At 38.8% G+C, this 19,358-nt stretch overlaps 1 protein-coding gene across 3 annotated transcripts in view; it reads left to right on the top strand.

The window, feature by feature from the left end:
• ecel1 (endothelin converting enzyme-like 1) overlaps positions 1-19,358 on the top strand; it is a 67,172-nt gene that overhangs the window by 7,936 nt on the left and 39,878 nt on the right. For 2 of the 3 annotated variants that reach the window (XM_079823467.1, XM_079823468.1), the window contains exons 2-6: positions 10,106-10,833; positions 15,392-15,658; positions 15,737-15,805; positions 16,294-16,404; positions 16,643-16,735. In XM_079823467.1, coding sequence (XP_079679593.1) covers positions 10,207-10,833; positions 15,392-15,658; positions 15,737-15,805; positions 16,294-16,404; positions 16,643-16,735 — 1,167 coding nt within the window. In that variant the 5' untranslated portion in view covers positions 10,106-10,206. Of the gene's footprint in view, positions 1-10,102; positions 10,834-15,391; positions 15,659-15,736; positions 15,806-16,293; positions 16,405-16,642; positions 16,736-19,358 lie in introns of all 3 variants that reach the window. The other variant, XM_079823466.1, reaches the window with a different exon arrangement.

Genomic DNA, 19,358 nt, shown 5'->3' with positions numbered 1-19,358 from the left:
TGAGCTGTAGATTATTGTAATATTGATGAGCTGTAGATTATTGTAATGTTCATGAGCTGTAGATTATTGTAATGTTGATGAGCTGTAGATTATTGTAATGTTCATGAGCTGTAGATTATTGTAATGTTCATGAGCTGTAGATTATTGTAATGTTGATGAGCTGTAGATTATTGTAATGTTCATGAGCTGTAGATTATTGTAATGTTCATGAGCTGTAGATTATTGTAATGTTCATGAGCTGTAGATTATTGTAATGATGATGAGCTGTAGATTATTGTAATGTTCATGAGCTGTAGATTATTGTAATGTTGATGAGCTGTAGATTATTGTAATGTTCATGAGCTGTAGATTATTGTAATGTTGATGAGCTGTAGATTATTGTAATGTTCATGAGCTGTAGATTATTGTAATGATGATGAGCTGTAGATTATTGTAATGTTCATGAGCTGTAGATTATTGTAATGTTGATGAGCTGTAGATTATTGTAATGATGATGAGCTGTAGATTATTGTAATGCTGATGAGCTGTAGATTATTGTAATGTTGATGAGCTGTAGATTATTGTAATGTTGATGAGCTGTAGATTATTGTAATGTTGATGAGCTGTAGATTATTGTAATGTTGATGAGCTGTAGATTATTGTAATGATGATGAGCTGTAGATTATTGTAATGATGATGAGCTGTAGATTATTGTAATGTTCATGAGCTGTAGATTATTGTAATGTTGATGAGCTGTAGATTATTGTAATGATGATGAGCTGTAGATTATTGTAATGTTCATGAGCTGTAGATTATTGTAATATTGATGAGCTGTAGATTATTGTAATGTTCATGAGCTGTAGATTATTGTAATGTTCATGAGCTGTAGATTATTGTAATGTTCATGAGCTGTAGATTATTGTAATGATGATGAGCTGTAGATTATTGTAATGTTCATGAGCTGTAGATTATTGTAATGATGATGAGCTGTAGATTATTGTAATGTTCATGAGCTGTAGATTATTGTAATGTTGATGAGCTGTAGATTATTGTAATGTTGATGAGCTGTAGATTATTGTAATGATGATGAGCTGTAGATTATTGTAATGATGATGAGCTGTAGATTATTGTAATGTTGATGAGCTGTAGATTATTGTAATGATGATGAGCTGTAGATTATTGTAATGTTCATGAGCTGTAGATTATTGTAATGTTGATGAGCTGTAGATTATTGTAATGTTGATGAGCTGTAGATTATTGTAATGTTGATGAGCTGTAGATTATTGTAATGTTCATGAGCTGTAGATTATTGTAATGTTGATGAGCTGTAGATTATTGTAATATTGATGAGCTGTAGATTATTGTAATGTTCATGAGCTGTAGATTATTGTAATGTTGATGAGCTGTAGATTATTGTAATGATGATGAGCTGTAGATTATTGTAATGTTGATGAGCTGTAGATTATTGTAATGTTCATGAGCTGTAGATTATTGTAATGTTGATGAGCTGTAGATTATTGTAATGTTCATGAGCTGTAGATTATTGTAATGATGATGAGCTGTAGATTATTGTAATGTTGATGAGCTGTAGATTATTGTAATGTTGATGAGCTGTAGATTATTGTAATGATGATGAGCTGTAGATTATTGTAATGTTCATGAGCTGTAGATTATTGTAATGTTGATGAGCTGTAGATTATTGTAATGTTCATGAGCTGTAGATTATTGTAATGTTGATGAGCTGTAGATTATTGTAATGTTGATGAGCTGTAGATTATTGTAATGTTGATGAGCTGTAGATTATTGTAATGTTGATGAGCTGTAGATTATTGTAATGTTCATGAGCTGTAGATTATTGTAATGTTGATGAGCTGTAGATTATTGTAATGTTCATGAGCTGTAGATTATTGTAATGTTCATGAGCTGTAGATTATTGTAATGTTCATGAGCTGTAGATTATTGTAATGTTCATGAGCTGTAGATTATTGTAATGTTCATGAGCTGTAGATTATTGTAATGTTGATGAGCTGTAGATTATAGTAATGTTGATGAGCTGTAGATTATTGTAATGCTCATGAGCTGTAGATTATTGTAATGTTGATGAACTGTAGATTATTGTAATGTTGATGAGCTGTAGATTATTGTAATGATGATGAGCTGTAGATTATTGTAATATTGATGAGCTGTAGATTATTGTAATGTTCATGAGCTGTAGATTATTGTAATGTTGATGAGCTGTAGATTATTGTAATGTTCATGAGCTGTAGATTATTGTAATGTTCATGAGCTGTAGATTATTGTAATGTTGATGAGCTGTAGATTATTGTAATGTTCATGAGCTGTAGATTATTGTAATGTTCATGAGCTGTAGATTATTGTAATGATGATGAGCTGTAGATTATTGTAATGTTCATGAGCTGTAGATTATTGTAATGTTCATGAGCTGTAGATTATTGTAATGATGATGAGCTGTAGATTATTGTAATGTTCATGAGCTGTAGATTATTGTAATGTTCATGAGCTGTAGATTATTGTAATGTTGATGAGCTGTAGATTATTGTAATGTTCATGAGCTGTAGATTATTGTAATGATGATGAGCTGTAGATTATTGTAATGTTCATGAGCTGTAGATTATTGTAATGTTGATGAGCTGTAGATTATTGTAATGATGATGAGCTGTAGATTATTGTAATGCTGATGAGCTGTAGATTATTGTAATGTTGATGAGCTGTAGATTATTGTAATGTTGATGAGCTGTAGATTATTGTAATGTTGATGAGCTGTAGATTATTGTAATGTTGATGAGCTGTAGATTATTGTAATGATGATGAGCTGTAGATTATTGTAATGATGATGAGCTGTAGATTATTGTAATGTTCATGAGCTGTAGATTATTGTAATGTTGATGAGCTGTAGATTATTGTAATGATGATGAGCTGTAGATTATTGTAATGTTCATGAGCTGTAGATTATTGTAATATTGATGAGCTGTAGATTATTGTAATGTTGATGAGCTGTAGATTATTGTAATGTTCATGAGCTGTAGATTATTGTAATGTTCATGAGCTGTAGATTATTGTAATGTTCATGAGCTGTAGATTATTGTAATGATGATGAGCTGTAGATTATTGTAATGTTCATGAGCTGTAGATTATTGTAATGATGATGAGCTGTAGATTATTGTAATGTTCATGAGCTGTAGATTATTGTAATGTTGATGAGCTGTAGATTATTGTAATGTTGATGAGCTGTAGATTATTGTAATGATGATGAGCTGTAGATTATTGTAATGATGATGAGCTGTAGATTATTGTAATGTTGATGAGCTGTAGATTATTGTAATGATGATGAGCTGTAGATTATTGTAATGTTGATGAGCTGTAGATTATTGTAATGATGATGAGCTGTAGATTATTGTAATGTTCATGAGCTGTAGATTATTGTAATGTTGATGAGCTGTAGATTATTGTAATGATGATGAGCTGTAGATTATTGTAATGTTCATGAGCTGTAGATTATTGTAATGATGATGAGCTGTAGATTATTGTAATGATGATGAGCTGTAGATTATTGTAATGATGATGAGCTGTAGATTATTGTAATGATGATGAGCTGTAGATTATTGTAATGATGATGAGCTGTAGATTATTGTAATGTTCATGAGCTGTAGATTATTGTAATGATGATGAGCTGTAGATTATTGTAATGTTCATGAGCTGTAGATTATTGTAATGTTGATGAGCTGTAGATTATTGTAATGTTGATGAGCTGTAGATTATTGTAATGTTGATGAGCTGTAGATTATTGTAATGTTCATGAGCTGTAGATTATTGTAATGTTGATGAGCTGTAGATTATTGTAATATTGATGAGCTGTAGATTATTGTAATGTTCATGAGCTGTAGATTATTGTAATGTTGATGAGCTGTAGATTATTGTAATGATGATGAGCTGTAGATTATTGTAATGTTGATGAGCTGTAGATTATTGTAATGTTCATGAGCTGTAGATTATTGTAATGTTGATGAGCTGTAGATTATTGTAATGTTCATGAGCTGTAGATTATTGTAATGATGATGAGCTGTAGATTATTGTAATGTTGATGAGCTGTAGATTATTGTAATGTTGATGAGCTGTAGATTATTGTAATGATGATGAGCTGTAGATTATTGTAATGTTCATGAGCTGTAGATTATTGTAATGTTGATGAGCTGTAGATTATTGTAATGTTCATGAGCTGTAGATTATTGTAATGTTGATGAGCTGTAGATTATTGTAATGTTGATGAGCTGTAGATTATTGTAATGTTGATGAGCTGTAGATTATTGTAATGTTGATGAGCTGTAGATTATTGTAATGCTCATGAGCTGTAGATTATTGTAATGTTGATGAGCTGTAGATTATTGTAATGTTGATGAGCTGTAGATTATTGTAATGTTCATGAGCTGTAGATTATTGTAATGTTGATGAGCTGTAGATTATTGTAATGTTCATGAGCTGTAGATTATTGTAATGTTGATGAGCTGTAGATTATTGTAATGTTGATGAGCTGTAGATTATTGTAATGTTCATGAGCTGTAGATTATTGTAATGTTGATGAGCTGTAGATTATTGTAATGTTGATGAGCTGTAGATTATTGTAATGTTGATGAGCTGTAGATTATTGTAATGATGATGAGCTGTAGATTATTGTAATGTTGATGAGCTGTAGATTATTGTAATGATGATGAGCTGTAGATTATTGTAATGTTGATGAGCTGTAGATTATATTAATGTTGATGAGCTGTAGATTATTGTAATGTTCATGAGCTGTAGATTATTGTAATGTTGATGAGCTGTAGATTATTGTAATGTTGATGAGCTGTAGATTATTGTAATGTTGATGAGCTGTAGATTATTGTAATGTTGATGAGCTGTAGATTATTGTAATGTTCATGAGCTGTAGATTATTGTAATGATGATGAGCTGTAGATTATTGTAATGTTGATGAGCTGTAGATTATATTAATGTTGATGAGCTGTAGATTATTGTAATGTTCATGAGCTGTAGATTATTGTAATGTTGATGAGCTGTAGATTATTGTAATGTTGATGAGCTGTAGATTATTGTAATGTTGATGAGCTGTAGATTATTGTAATGTTGATGATCTGTAGATTACTGTAATGTTGATGAGCTGTAGATTATTGTAATGTTGATGATCTGTAGATTACTGTAATGATGATGAGCTGTAGATTATTGTAATGTTGATGAGCTGTAGATTATTGTAATGATGATGAGCTGTAGATTATTGTAATGTTGATGAGCTGTAGATTATTGTAATGTTGATGATCTGTAGATTACTGTAATGTTGATGAGCTGTAGATTATTGTAATGTTGATGATCTGTAGATTACTGTAATGATGATGAGCTGTAGATTATTGTAATGTTGATGATCTGTAGATTACTGTAATGTTGATGAGCTGTAGATTATTGTAATGTTGATGAGCTGTAGATTATTGTAATGATGATGAGCTGTAGATTATTGTAATGTTCATGAGCTGTAGATTATTGTAATGTTGATGAGCTGTAGATTATTGTAATGATGATGAGCTGTAGATTATTGTAATGTTCATGAGCTGTAGATTATTGTAATGATGATGAGCTGTAGATTATTGTAATGTTGATGAGCTGTAGATTATTGTAATGTTGATGAGCTGTAGATTATTGTAATGTTGATGAGCTGTAGATTATTGTAATGTTGATGAGCTGTAGATTATTGTAATGATGATGAGCTGTAGATTATTGTAATGTTCATGAGCTGTAGATTATTGTAATGTTGATGAGCTGTAAATTATTGTAATGTTCATGAGCTGTAGATTATTGTAATGTTGATGAGCTGTAGATTATTGTAATGTTGATGAGCTGTAGATTATTGTAATGTTCATGAGCTGTAGATTATTGTAATGTTCATGAGCTGTAGATTATTGTAATGTTGATGAGCTGTAGATTATTGTAATGATGATGAGCTGTAGATTATTGTAATGATGATGAGCTGTAGATTATTGTAATGTTGATGAGCTGTAGATTATTGTAATGTTGATGAGCTGTAGATTATTGTAATGATGATGAGCTGTAGATTATTGTAATGTTGATGAGCTGTAGATTATTGTAATGTTGATGAGCTGTAGATTATTGTAATGTTCATGAGCTGTAGATTATTGTAATGTTCATGAGCTGTAGATTATTGTAATGTTCATGAGCTGTAGATTATTGTAATGTTCATGAGCTGTAGATTATTGTAATGTTGATGAGCTGTAGATTATTGTAATGTTCATGAGCTGTAGATTATTGTAATGTTGATGAGCTGTAGATTATTGTAATGTTCATGAGCTGTAGATTATTGTAATGTTCATGAGCTGTAGATTATTGTAATGTTCATGAGCTGTAGATTATTGTAATGTTGATGAGCTGTAGATTATTGTAATGTTGATGAGCTGTAGATTATTGTAATGTTCATGAGCTGTAGATTATTGTAATGTTGATGAGCTGTAGATTATTGTAATGTTGATGATCTGTAGATTATTGTAATGTTGATGAGCTGTAGATTATTGTAATGATGATGAGCTGTAGATTATTGTAATGTTGATGAGCTGTAGATTATTGTAATGTTGATGAGCTGTAGATTATTGTAATGTTGATGAGCTGTAGATTATTGTAATGTTCATGAGCTGTAGATTATTGTAATGCTCTACTGGGTGGTTGCCCTGCTCGCCTAATAAACAAACTCCAGCTGGTCAGATCTGATGGGATATAATGTGAAGTTGCTTTGCCTAAACATCTTATGACCAAAAATGGCCTACAATCAAAGTGTATCACAGACTCTTAACCAGGGCTGTGCACAGACATTTGGTGGGCAGTGGCCCAAATAAAAAAAAAGGGTCACTGGGGTGGGCTGGCATTGGGGGCGAGGATTGGGATTGGGTGCTTGTCCATACAAATGATCCATCTTACTCTTACTAGTCAGTCAAAACAGTTTTGATAAAAATGTTGTGTCTATTGTAAATAGTGACATATGACATTGTATTATGTTGAATATCAAAGTTTTTTGTCATCTGTTAATGAGGGATTTGTGGACACAATGTTTTTGGTTTTGTGGAGTAAATGTTATAGCTTTTATTTTGAAGTAAAAAGACAAAATTAGACTCTTGGGGTAAGATGACCCAGCCATATTTGGCACAGAAGGCCCCAAGTGGCATGTTGTTGCTGGTGTTAATGTTTTTAAACGTAATACTTTATTAACGGAGCTATTATTTCATATTTTCATGATTTAGATGTACATTTCAGGCATCTTCACTTTCATTAAAACCTATTGAGTGAAGACAAAATCTATTATGTTTAAAAAAATAATAATTATAATGACATATCTTGTACCTTGTCTAATAAACTAAATATTGATATGCTTGTACATAAGTTATTAAAAAAAATCCTTTCAGATGATTATCTTTTAATGGGATTCAGATTTTTCTGTTATCCGTTTTTCAATTATTCTACTAAATTGTCAAAATAAAATTTGAATTAGAATATTTTTTGTATTTTACATTAATGACACTTTAAAATATAAATAAATAGTAATAAGAATTATATCAATTTATATATTCTGTAACAGTTTATGGGCTATTATATCAAATTAGGCCTATATATATTCTACAAAGTGTGCCATCAACAGCAAAGTTGGTTTTATTTACATTAGATCTGTTATATTATAATGTTAAATATGTATTTTGTACAAGTTGTTTGCACTATTAATAGATCAGGAGCAAAATAATACCGACAGAAATACAAAAACAAACTACCAAATTACTAATTCCGCGGATTGTAACGCATACTCTTAATACGACGACATTCTGGAACTTTTGTCTCCGCTTTCCAGTTTTCCGCACACAGACTCTGATACCCCTTTTCCACCAGAATGAACAGGGTGCTAGTTCAGAGCAAGAGCAAGTCCCAGTCCATAGTTGGTTCGACTGTGGAGCCTTCTAAGAACCATTTGCTCTTCCACCTGCTGAGAGCCACAACAGAGTCAGGTCTTACGCCACTGTATACGTCTCATCTTTCTCAGCAACGCTAGCGAGGCAGCGGCAGTGTTGCCAAGTCCGCGGTTTTCCCGTGGAATTGGGCTACTTCATCACTGTTGCCGCGGGCTGTTTTTCATGTCCGCGGGTTGAAGCGATATCCCCAATTATGTGATATTTAGCCCCGGGAATGTGAATTTTAGTAGGCAACCATGCCAAAAAAACACATATCTTACCCCCAAATGTGATTTTTATCGGGGAAGCCCCCCTGAAACGCGATTGGGCTTGTTTTGAGTAGCAATTGGGCGGGTTTTGTTGTGAAAACCTCGTTATCAAACGGCAATCGGTCTCTGCACAGCACCGCTGCGAACAAGCCTTCCATCAACAATGCAAACGTTGCGTTACTATTGATTCACATGGCTCTACGATCCTACATCGGCAACGAAAACACAGCGAATCCAACACATTCATGCAGTTCGCTGTAATTTGAATAGCCGGAGATTACAAACGAGCAGCAGCTGTTAGCTCCATTAGCTGCTATTTCTGTCAGGGTTTGTTGAAGGGATGAGGTGAGGACTCAGAGATGCAGAGGAATGGGCTTTTTAATGATAATAATAAAATCAAACAAGACGAAACAAAACTACCCCGAGGGGGAAGACTTGACTTGACTTGACTTGACTTGACTTGACTTGACTTGACTTGACTTGACTTGACTTGACTTGACTTGACTTGAGCAGGAAGCAGGGAGCAGGGAGCAGGGAGCAGGGAGCAGGAAGCAGGGAAACATGAGGTAAATACGACAACGATTCCGCACTGGACTGCAAACACAAGGAGATTAAATAGGGAACAAACAAAAGAGGGTAACGAGGGAAGACAGGCGGGGCAAATGAACCAATAATCAGGAAACAAGGTGGGCGGGGTTAGACAATAGACATGAGCACATGGCACAAAGAAACACTTAACAAGACATGTGCTCACACCAAACATGACATGAACATGCAGCTAATGAAAACTCATCAGCTGCATGTTCACACAAAACTTGACAACATTAAAGCACGTAGCCAGTGAAAAACACCAACCACATGCTACACAACATAACATGAAAGAACACGGCCGATGTAAACATGAACCGTGTGCTACACAGAACACAACACACAGACAGAAGAGCACACGCTCACATGACAAGACAGAGCGCACGAGAACGAGCGAATGCTCACTCTGTGCGCTCGAGACAAAACAAACACGCGGAGCATGAATGTCTGAATCCCAACACAAAACTGAAACCCAAACTACACCAAAGTGCTGGGATCCGAACACCACGCCCGCACACAAAACACAAGGACACAAGACAAGACAAACAATACAGGAGTGTCAGAGCTCTGTCACAAAACCATGAATAAACTAGACCGAAGTGACAGAACCCTGACAATTTCAACAATGGCGGATCTCAAGTTTGTGTTGGCCTTGTTGACTCCGCCCCCAGCGCCTGACGTAATCGGTTCTTACTTCTAGCCCTGTTCTAGCCCAGCAATGTTTTGGTGCTACTTACGAACCACTTTTCCTGGCTCGGAGCTGGGCTTTGGGTGTGGAAACACAAAGAACCGATTTGAAACTAAGCTCTGGCTCCGAACTAGCACCAGCACTGCCTTGGTGGAAAAGGGGTACCAGTGATGCTGGGGCGCGAGCGGGAAAACAGGGGAGCGGTTTCGTGGAATCAGCGGATCTTTAGGCGGAGGGTAAGCAGAACACGGGTAGCGACAATAGGGGCACCTCAGCTGATGTGGCCAATGTTAACCCAATGTTTCATTGCAAAATACTTTCTGGACGCACTGTAGATCAATCCATTAATGTGAGATGGTGGTCCAGTGGGTTAAACCATGGACCTGATGCGCAGAAGGTTGCTGGTTCGATCCCAGTGGTCACCACCAGTGTGTCCTTGAGCAAGGCACTTTACTACATGTTGTTCCAGGGGGATTGTCCCTGTAATAAGGGACATAAGTCGCTTTGGATAAAAGCATCTGCCAAATGCATAAATGTAAATGTAAATGTAATTAATCGCATCTCTCTCACAGCAGGTCACGGACAGAACAGGAAAAGCCTCTTCATACAGACCGACCGACCTCCGAGTCCAAGGTCATGACCTCACTTTGATCTTAGATCCTCCCCTCGTGACCTCATGTTCCACACTTTCCCCAACAAATCCCGGACGCAGACGTCGGTGGGCATGGAGAAGACGTACTCCCTCACGGCACACTACGACGACTTCCAGGAGATCAAGTACGGGAGCCGCTACAGCAGCAGCACGCTGAGCAACGGCATGAGTCTGCAGCTGGGCGGATCCCTGGACCGCGGCAGCCGCGGCCGGAGTGGGCGGGACAAGTGTGTGGGCGGGGCCGGCCCTGGGGGCGGAGGCGGGGCTCCGGCCCGCTGGAGCCGGCGTGAGATCTGCCTGCTGTCAGCGCTGGTGTTTGCGGCGGGGATGTGCGTGATCCTCGGCTGCATGCTAGCGCTGAAGTTCCTGTCTCTGGAGGCCCAGGACTCTCAGTGCAGGCAGGACTGCGTCAAGCGGCGCTCGCTGCTCCGGGCCGCGCGATTCGTCCAGGGGAACATCGACCCGAGCGTCCAGCCCTGCCACGACTTCTACAGCTTCGCGTGCGGAGGATGGCTCCGGCGACACGGGATCCCGGACGACAAACTGAGCTACGGCATCATCACCGCCATCGGGGAGCTAAACCAGGACAAGCTGCAGCGCCTCCTACAGGTGCCGGTGCAGAGGAACCAGCCCCACAGCGCCGAGAGAAAGGTGACGCTCCTGTCTTTCATCTCACGCCGTTTGTATTTTAATGAAGTATGGATTTATTTCTAATGTTTTTTAAGAAAAAGGTTATTTCAAGGTTAATATAAGACCAACGCATGACCCTGAAGTGTCTGAGAGACCGTGATTAGACTCCCCCTGAAACTGCCTCATCGACACGGCATCCTCAATAAACCCGTCTCCGGCATGATGACTCCGATTGTTCGAATATTCCTATTTAATAATTGTTTAATCGATATGTCATCCTCAATAAACCCGTCTCTGGCGTGATGACTCCGATTGTTTGAATATTCCTATTTAATAATTGTTAAATCGATATATCATCCTCAATAAACCCGTCTCTGGCGTGATGACTCCGATCTTTCGAATATTGCAATTCAATAATTGTTTCATCAATACGGCATCCTCAATAAACCCGCCTCTGGCGTGATGACTCCAATTGTTCGAATATTGTAATTTAATAATTGTTTAATCAATATGTCATCCTCAATAAACCCGTCTCCGGCGTGATGACTCCGATTGTTCGAATATTGTAATTTAATAATTGTTTAATCAATATGTCATCCTCAATAAACCCGTTTCCGGCGTGATGACTCCGATCTTTCGAATATTGCAATTTAATAATTGTTTCATCAATACGGCATCCTCAATAAACCCGCCTCTGGCGTGATGACTCCAATTGTTCGAATATTGTAATTTAATAATTGTTTAATCAATATGTCATCCTCAATAAACCCGTCTCCGGCGTGATGACTCCGATTGTTCGAATATTGTAATTTAATAATTGTTTAATCAATATGTCATCCTCAATAAACCCGTCTCCGGCGTGATGACTCCGATTGTTCGAATATTGTAATTTAATAATTGTTTAATCAATATGTCATCCTCAATAAACCCGTCTCCGGCGTGATGACTCCAATTGTTCGAATATTGTAATTTAATAATTGTTAAATCGATATGTCATCCTCAATAAACCCGTCTCCGGCGTGATGACTCCAATTGTTCGAATATTGTAATTTAATAATTGTTAAATCGATATGTCATCCTCAATAAACCCGTCTCCGGCGTGATGACTCCGATTGTTTGAATATTCCTATTTAATAATTGTTTCATCGATATGTCATCCTCAATAAACCCGTCTCTGGCGTGATGACTCCGATTGTTCGAATATTGCAATTTAATAATTGTTTAATCGATATGTCATCCTCAATAAAACCGTCTCCGGCGTGATGACTCCGATTGTTCGAATATTGCAATTTAATAATTGTTTAATCGATATGTCATCCTCAATAAACCCGTCTCCGGCGTGATGACTCCGATTGTTTGAATATTCCTATTTAATAATTGTTTAATCGATATGTCATCCTCAATAAACCCGTCTCTGGCGTGATGACTCCGATTGTTCGAATATTGCAATTTAATAATTGTTTAATCAATGTCATCCTCAATAAACCCGTCTCTGGCGTGATGACTCCGATCTTTAGAATATTGCAATTTAATAATTGTTTCATCAATACGGCATCCTCAATAAACCCGTCTCCTGCGTGATGACTCCAATTGTTCGAATATTGTAATTTAATAATTGTTTAATCAATATGTCATCCTCAATAAACCCGTCTCCGGCGTGATGACTCCGATTGTTTGAATATTCCTATTTAATAATTGTTAAATCGATATGCCATCCTCAATAAACCCGTCTCTGGCGTGATGACTCCGATCTTTAGAATATTGTAATTTAATAATTGTTAAATCGATATGTCATCCTCAATAAACCCGTCTCCTGCGTGATGACTCCAATTGTTCGAATATTGTAATTTAATAATTGTTTAATCAATATGTCATCCTCAATAAACCCGTCTCTGGCGTGATGACTCAGATCTTTCGAATATTCCGATCTATTATGACCTCTGACCTGTAAAGTTGTCCGAATAATAATAATACGCTGTTTGTTGATTGGCCAGAGGAGAACTGGCCCCCGACTGAGCCTGGTTTCTCCAAGGTTTATTTTCCTCCATTCTGCTCCTGATGGGTTTTGGTTTTCTTGCCACTGTTGCCTCTGGCTTGGCGTGCTCAGTTGGGGACACTACATGTTCAACTAAATATCCAAATAAATCTAATTATTAAACTAAATTAACCATATAAACTAAATTACTGATCTAAAGCCAACACTGTCACTGTATGATAATTGAAATGAGCTGATGACATCACCGTTTTCTCCAGACAGCTATACGGCTGAATAAAATTATGCTGCATTATTTTCCTGTTTAACACTGTAAAGCTGCTTTGAAACAATCTACATTGTTAAAAGCGCTATATAAATAAAGCTGACTTGACTTGACAAATATAGTTAACTAAAACTGAAACTAAAACCATAAAAAAGCATCTTTGTTAGTTGAAATCATAGACATAGTAAAAAGATGGACGTGCCATGTAGGAAAGTCTCTATGTGTTGGGATTTATCTGACTTAACTAAAGAAAACAATCATCTGTGATCTCCTCCTACAGTTAATAGAGACTCATAATAGCACAGAAAAACAATAAAACAGCTAAACGTGACTAAAAGAGTGAAGCCGCCAATGTCCGATTATTGCGCTGACATCTTGCACTGATTTGGGAGCGTTAGCACACTTTACTCATTATGTCGGTGTGAAATAAACAGTTATGGAAATATAGAAATTAAAGCTAAAGCTCCAATCTCCTGAGGATCCAGTTGATTAGTGCCTCAGTGGCTACTTCACTCAGAGAAGCTGTCAATCATGAGGCCACACCCCCGTTTTTTATAACATCAAATAATGAACTAAAACTAAACTTATTTAAAAAACAAACACTTGAAATGAAAACTGCCTACAATGACAGAAACCATCTTTGGAAAAATTAACTTGAAGTGTAATTTGATTGTTTAGTTTGTCTCGCGTCATTATAATATATGGAGGGGGCGGGGTTTATGAGCTGTACTGAGACCAGCCACCGGGGGGTGATCAAGACGCATCGGCTTCAGTTTTCAGGACTTGTGTGGCACGCTTGGTTGAAATTAAATAAATGTTGACCGAAATCGCATAAAATATATAAAACTTACACTTATTTAATTTCAGCTTGTTGCATTTCTTGTTTTCATTTAGTTTAACCCGGTGTACAAAAATAACTCAAACTAAAACTGAAATAAATATGAATAAAAGCTATATAGACATAACAAAATACAAAAATTACACAACAAAATTACAAAATTTTTAGCTACAGTTAAAATGAAAATGAAAAATATAAAGATAAAAACTATTATAGTATCTCAACAATACTAAAATAACACTGTTATAGATGTAAATATGCATATTTTTTGCACATTTTAGTAATTTTAATATTTTACACATTGTGTAAAATAACTCAAACTAAAACTGAATAAAAACCGTATAGACATTTAGAAAACTATTAAAATTGACAAGAATTTTAGCTACAGTTAAAATGAAAATGGACAATATACAAATAAAAACTATAATAGTATCTCAATGATACAAAAATAACACTGTTATAGATTTAAATCTGCATATTTATATATATATATAGTATATGCAATTAAGCATCAATATTTCTTTTACTCATACATGATTGGATTTATGTATTTTCATTAAATTTCTCGTTATAGTCAAGAAATGTAGTGATAATATGAGGTGCAGCTCCTGTGTTTGAAGAGACGCTTTCTTTAAATCTATTCTATGTATTTATTTCTAATGTTTTTTTAAGAAACTGTACATATATAGGTTATTATAGTTAACTAAAACTGAAACTAAAACCATAAATAAAGCATTTTTGTTAGTCGAATTTAAATAAATGTTGATCGAAACGCATAAAATATATAAAACTTACACTTATTTTATTTCAGCTTGTTGCTAAAACTGAAATAAATATGAAAAAAGCTGTATAGACATAAAAAAATACAAAAATTACACAACAAAATTACAAAAATTTTAGCTACAGTGAAAATGAAAATGGAAAATATAAAAATAAAAACTATAATAGTATCTCAACAATACTAAAATAACACCGTTATAGATGTAAAAATGTTTATTTTTTGCTCATTTTATTATGTAACATTAAAAATATTTCATATTTATATTTAATTTCACCAATAAAATATCTTAAGAAAATAAATAAATGAAAAATATGAAGTACTTAATGTTTAAATATTTTTAAGAATTGTTGAAAATATTTAAATTAAACATCAAAATGTTGAGTTTCATGTTGCTGTACTTTACTCATTTCATCAGGGAAAGATCTTTAAACTTTCAATAAAAATAAATGACACTTTTTAGTATATTTATAGGATTAACACATTTTATTTTGTTGGAATTTTCTCATTTTTTAAATTCAGATTGATATGATAAAAGATAACATTTGTAAAGATGTTAATAAATCACATGAAATTAAAAAAGATAAAATGTGTAATTTATTCCCAATGAAAGATTTTTTTTTGATTGATATGAAAAAACTTTCTTTTTAAAAAAAAAACGTAATTATTCCTATATAATGAATAAATGATACTTTCGTCCCGCAGGTGAAAGAGTTCTACCGCTCGTGCATCAACATGAAGGAGATCGATCGCCTGGGGGCGGGGCCTATGACTGAGGTGATTGACAGCTGTGGTGGGTGGGACCTGTCCGGAGCTCCTCCCGGAGGGGCGGGGTGGGACAGTAGCTCCGCCCCCGCCAGGCCGGACTTTAACGAGATGCTGTACAAGACGCAGGGAGTGTACAGCACATCCGTCTTCTTCTCTCTCACCGTCAGCGTAGACGATAAAAACTCGTCGCGCAACGCCATACGGGTGAGCGAGAGACGCCGCGCGCCGGTCATAAAGTTCTGCCGTGTTTGTGTGGCGCTCACCTCCTCTGTGTGCCTGCAGATCGATCAGGAGGGCTTGACTCTGCCGGAGCGGACTCTGTATCTGGGCCAGGATGAAGACAGTGTGAAGGTGAAGTGTGTGTGTGTGTGTGTCGTCTGACGGCCATCTGTCACTCACAGCTGGTGATGATGATGTCACAGTGTCCATTAATAATGAGGTCACAGCTGGGGATGATGTCACGCCCCGATGACATCAGACTTCACTCAACACTAAAAAAGTGGGGAAACAAAGATTTGCATACATTTAAATTAGTAACGTAAAATACTCTCAAAATACCAAACAAAAATAAATAAATGAGAAAAGTGTCATTTTTGACTGCGAACAACACAAGTGTGACTCCCAAATAAATATAATATCACAGGGTTCATAGTAGAAAAATAGTGTTTAGCTTTTATTAATTTTCAAATACTTTATTTTAATTTTTCAAATGAATATATCTAAATTTTTTGTTATCAGAGACAAAAACGTTAAATTAATCAATAAAATCCCCATAGCGTGGTTTATTAATGCTGCGTATGGAATGATGAAATTAGTTTATTATGGGATGTGTTTCTCAGATTCTGGTGTCCTATAAGGCGCTGATGGAGCGATTGCTGAGCATGCTGGGAGCTCAGAACGCCACGCTGAAGGCTAGAGAGATCCTGGATCTGGAGACCAAACTGGCAAACGTATGTGTGTGTGTGTGTGTGTGTGTGTGTGTGTGCCACTGATTCACTCATTCTTTTGTGTTTGTTCAAATGAATCACTTGAATGAAGCGAATCACTGAATCTGAAGGTGTGTGTGTGTCTGCCAGTGATTCACTCATTGTTTTGTGTTTGTTCAAATGAATCACTTGAATGAAGCGAATCACTGAATCTAAAGATGTGTGTGTCTCACTGCACTTTTTTCTTTCTCTTTCGCCAAAGATCACAGTGTCTGAATATGAGGAGCAGAGGAAGGATATCAGCGGCATGTACAACCGGATCACACTGAACCAGCTGCGGAAAATGGCCCCGAGCGTGAGTGTCCACACACACTTTACTCATGACCACTGCTGTGATTCACACCTGAGAGAACAAAAGAACCGCATAACGAGCCGCATCATGAACGAGTCGGGTGTGTTACTCTTTACAGCATTTACCAAAGACATATAGATGTTGTAGTTTATTTAGAATAGAGTGAGAGCCAAAGGCACATTATTGTCTGCTATATTTGTTAAATCCAGGCAAAATAAAATTAAGATACAATTTCTACAAAACAAAACTTAATGAAGTGGTTAAAATCAGCTCAATGTCTTCTGACATATCGCGCTTCTTATGATGTGTCCTCTCTTAATTATTTCATAATCAACATAGACGAAATTAAAAAATAACATTAGGCTATAATATTTAAACATCAAAATACGTTTATAATAGCACTTGGATGAGCTGCTCGACAGGAAGGGGCCGTCCCCAAACTGGTCCCACAAAGTTGGGAGCATGAAATTGTCCAAAATCTCTTGGTGAAGCATTAAGAGTTCCCTTCACTGGAACTAACCCCTGAAAAACAGCCCCACCCCATAATCCCCATTATGAAACATTGATTAAAATTAACATACAATTTCAACAAAACAAAACTTAATGAAGTGGTCAAAGTCATTTCTTGACTCTGCAGAAAGTTGGCAACTTCTGTGACCCTCAGCATGCGCTGACCCTGCTCTGTGACCCTCAGCATGCGCTGACCCCGCTCTGTGACCCTCAGCATGAGCTGACCCCGCTCTGTGACCCTCAGCATGCGCTGACCCCGTTCTGTGACCCTCAGCATGCGCTGACCCCGTTCTGTGACCCTCAACATGTGCTGACCCCGTTCTGTGACCCTCAGCATGAGCTGACCCCGCTCTGTGACCCTCAGCATGCGCTGACCCCGCTCTGTGACCCTCAGCATGCGCTGACCCCGCTCTGTGACCCTCAGCATGCGCTGACCCCGCTCTGTGACCCTCAGCATGCGCTGACCCCGCTCTGTGAACCTCAGCATGAGCTGACCCCGCTCTTTGGCCCTCAGCATGCGCTGACCCCGCTCTGTGACCCTCAGCATGAGCTGACCCCGCTCTGTGACCCTCAGCATGCGCTGACCCCGCTCTGTGACCCTCAGCATGCGCTGACCCCGCTCTGTGACCCTCAGCATGAGCTGACCCCGCTCTGTGACCCTCAGCATGCGCTGACCCCGCTCTGTGAACCTCAGCATGAGCTGACCCCGCTCTGTGACCCTCAGCATGCGCTGACCCCGCTCTATGACCCTCAGCATGCGCTGACCCCGCTCTATGACCCTCAGCATGCGCTGACCCCGCTCTGTGACCCTCAGCATGAGCTGACCCCGCTCTGTGACCCTCAGCATGCGCTGACCCCGCTCTGTGAACCTCAGCATGAGCTGACCCCGCTCTGTGACCCTCAGCATGCGCTGACCCCGCTCTATGACCCTCAGCATGCGCTGACCCCGCTCTATGACCCTCAGCATGCGCTGACCCCGCTCTGTGACCCTCAGCATGAGCTGACCCCGCTCTGTGACCCTCAGCATGAGCTGACCCCGCTCTGTGACCCTCAGCATGCGCTGACCCCGCTCTTTGGCCCTCAGCATGCGCTGACCCCGCTCTGTGACCCTCAGCATGAGCTGACCCCGCTCTGTGACCCTCAGCATGCGCTGACCCCGCTCTGTGACCCTCAGCATGCGCTGACCCTGCTCTGTGACCCTCAGCATGAGCTGACCCCGCTCTGTGAGCCTCAGCATGCGCTGACCCCGCTCTGTGAACCTCAGCATGAGCTGACCCCGCTCTGTGACCCTCAGCATGCGCTGACCCCGCTCTATGACCCTCAGCATGCGCTGACCCCGCTCTATGACCCTCAGCATGCGCTGACCCCACTCTGTGACCCTCAGCATGAGCTGACCCCGCTCTGTGACCCTCAGCATGAGCTGACCCCGCTCTGTGACCCTCAGCATGCGCTGACCCCGCTCTGTGACCCTCAGCATGAGCTGACCCCGCTCTGTGACCCTCAGCATGAGCTGACCCCGCTCTGTGACCCTCAGCATGAGCTGACCCCGCTCTGTGATCCTCAGCATGAGCTGACCCCGCTCTATGACCCTCAGCATGTGCTGACCACGCTCTGTGACCCTCAGCATGCGCTGACCCCGCTCTGTGGCCCTCAGCATGAGCTGACCCCGCTCTGTGACCCTCAGCATGAGCTGACCCCGCTCTATGACCCTCAGCATGCGCTGACCCCGCTCTGTGACCCTCAGCATGCGCTGACCCCGCTCTATGACCCTCAGCATGCGCTGACCCCGCTCTATGACCCTCAGCATGCGCTGACCCCGCTCTGTGACCCTCAGCATGAGCTGACCCCGCTCTGTGACCCTCAGCATGAGCTGACCCCGCTCTGTGACCCTCAGCATGCGCTGACCCCGCTCTGTGACCCTCAGCATGCGCTGACCCCGCTCTGTGGCCGTCAGCATGCGCTGACCCCGCTCTGTGACCCTCAGCATGCGCTGACCCCGCTCTGTGACCCTCAGCATGAGCTGACCCCGCTCTGTGACCCTCAGCATGACCTGACCCCGCTCTGTGACCCTCAGCATGAGCTGACCCTGCTCTGTGACCCTCAGCATGAGCTGACC

The sequence above is a fragment of the Gobio gobio genome (genome assembly GCF_949357685.1).
Source record: "Gobio gobio genome assembly, chromosome: 8".
Taxonomy (NCBI): domain Eukaryota; kingdom Metazoa; phylum Chordata; class Actinopteri; order Cypriniformes; family Gobionidae; genus Gobio; species Gobio gobio.
Note: the sequence above shows the minus strand (reverse complement) of the source record. Positions and strands in the feature narration are given on the sequence as shown.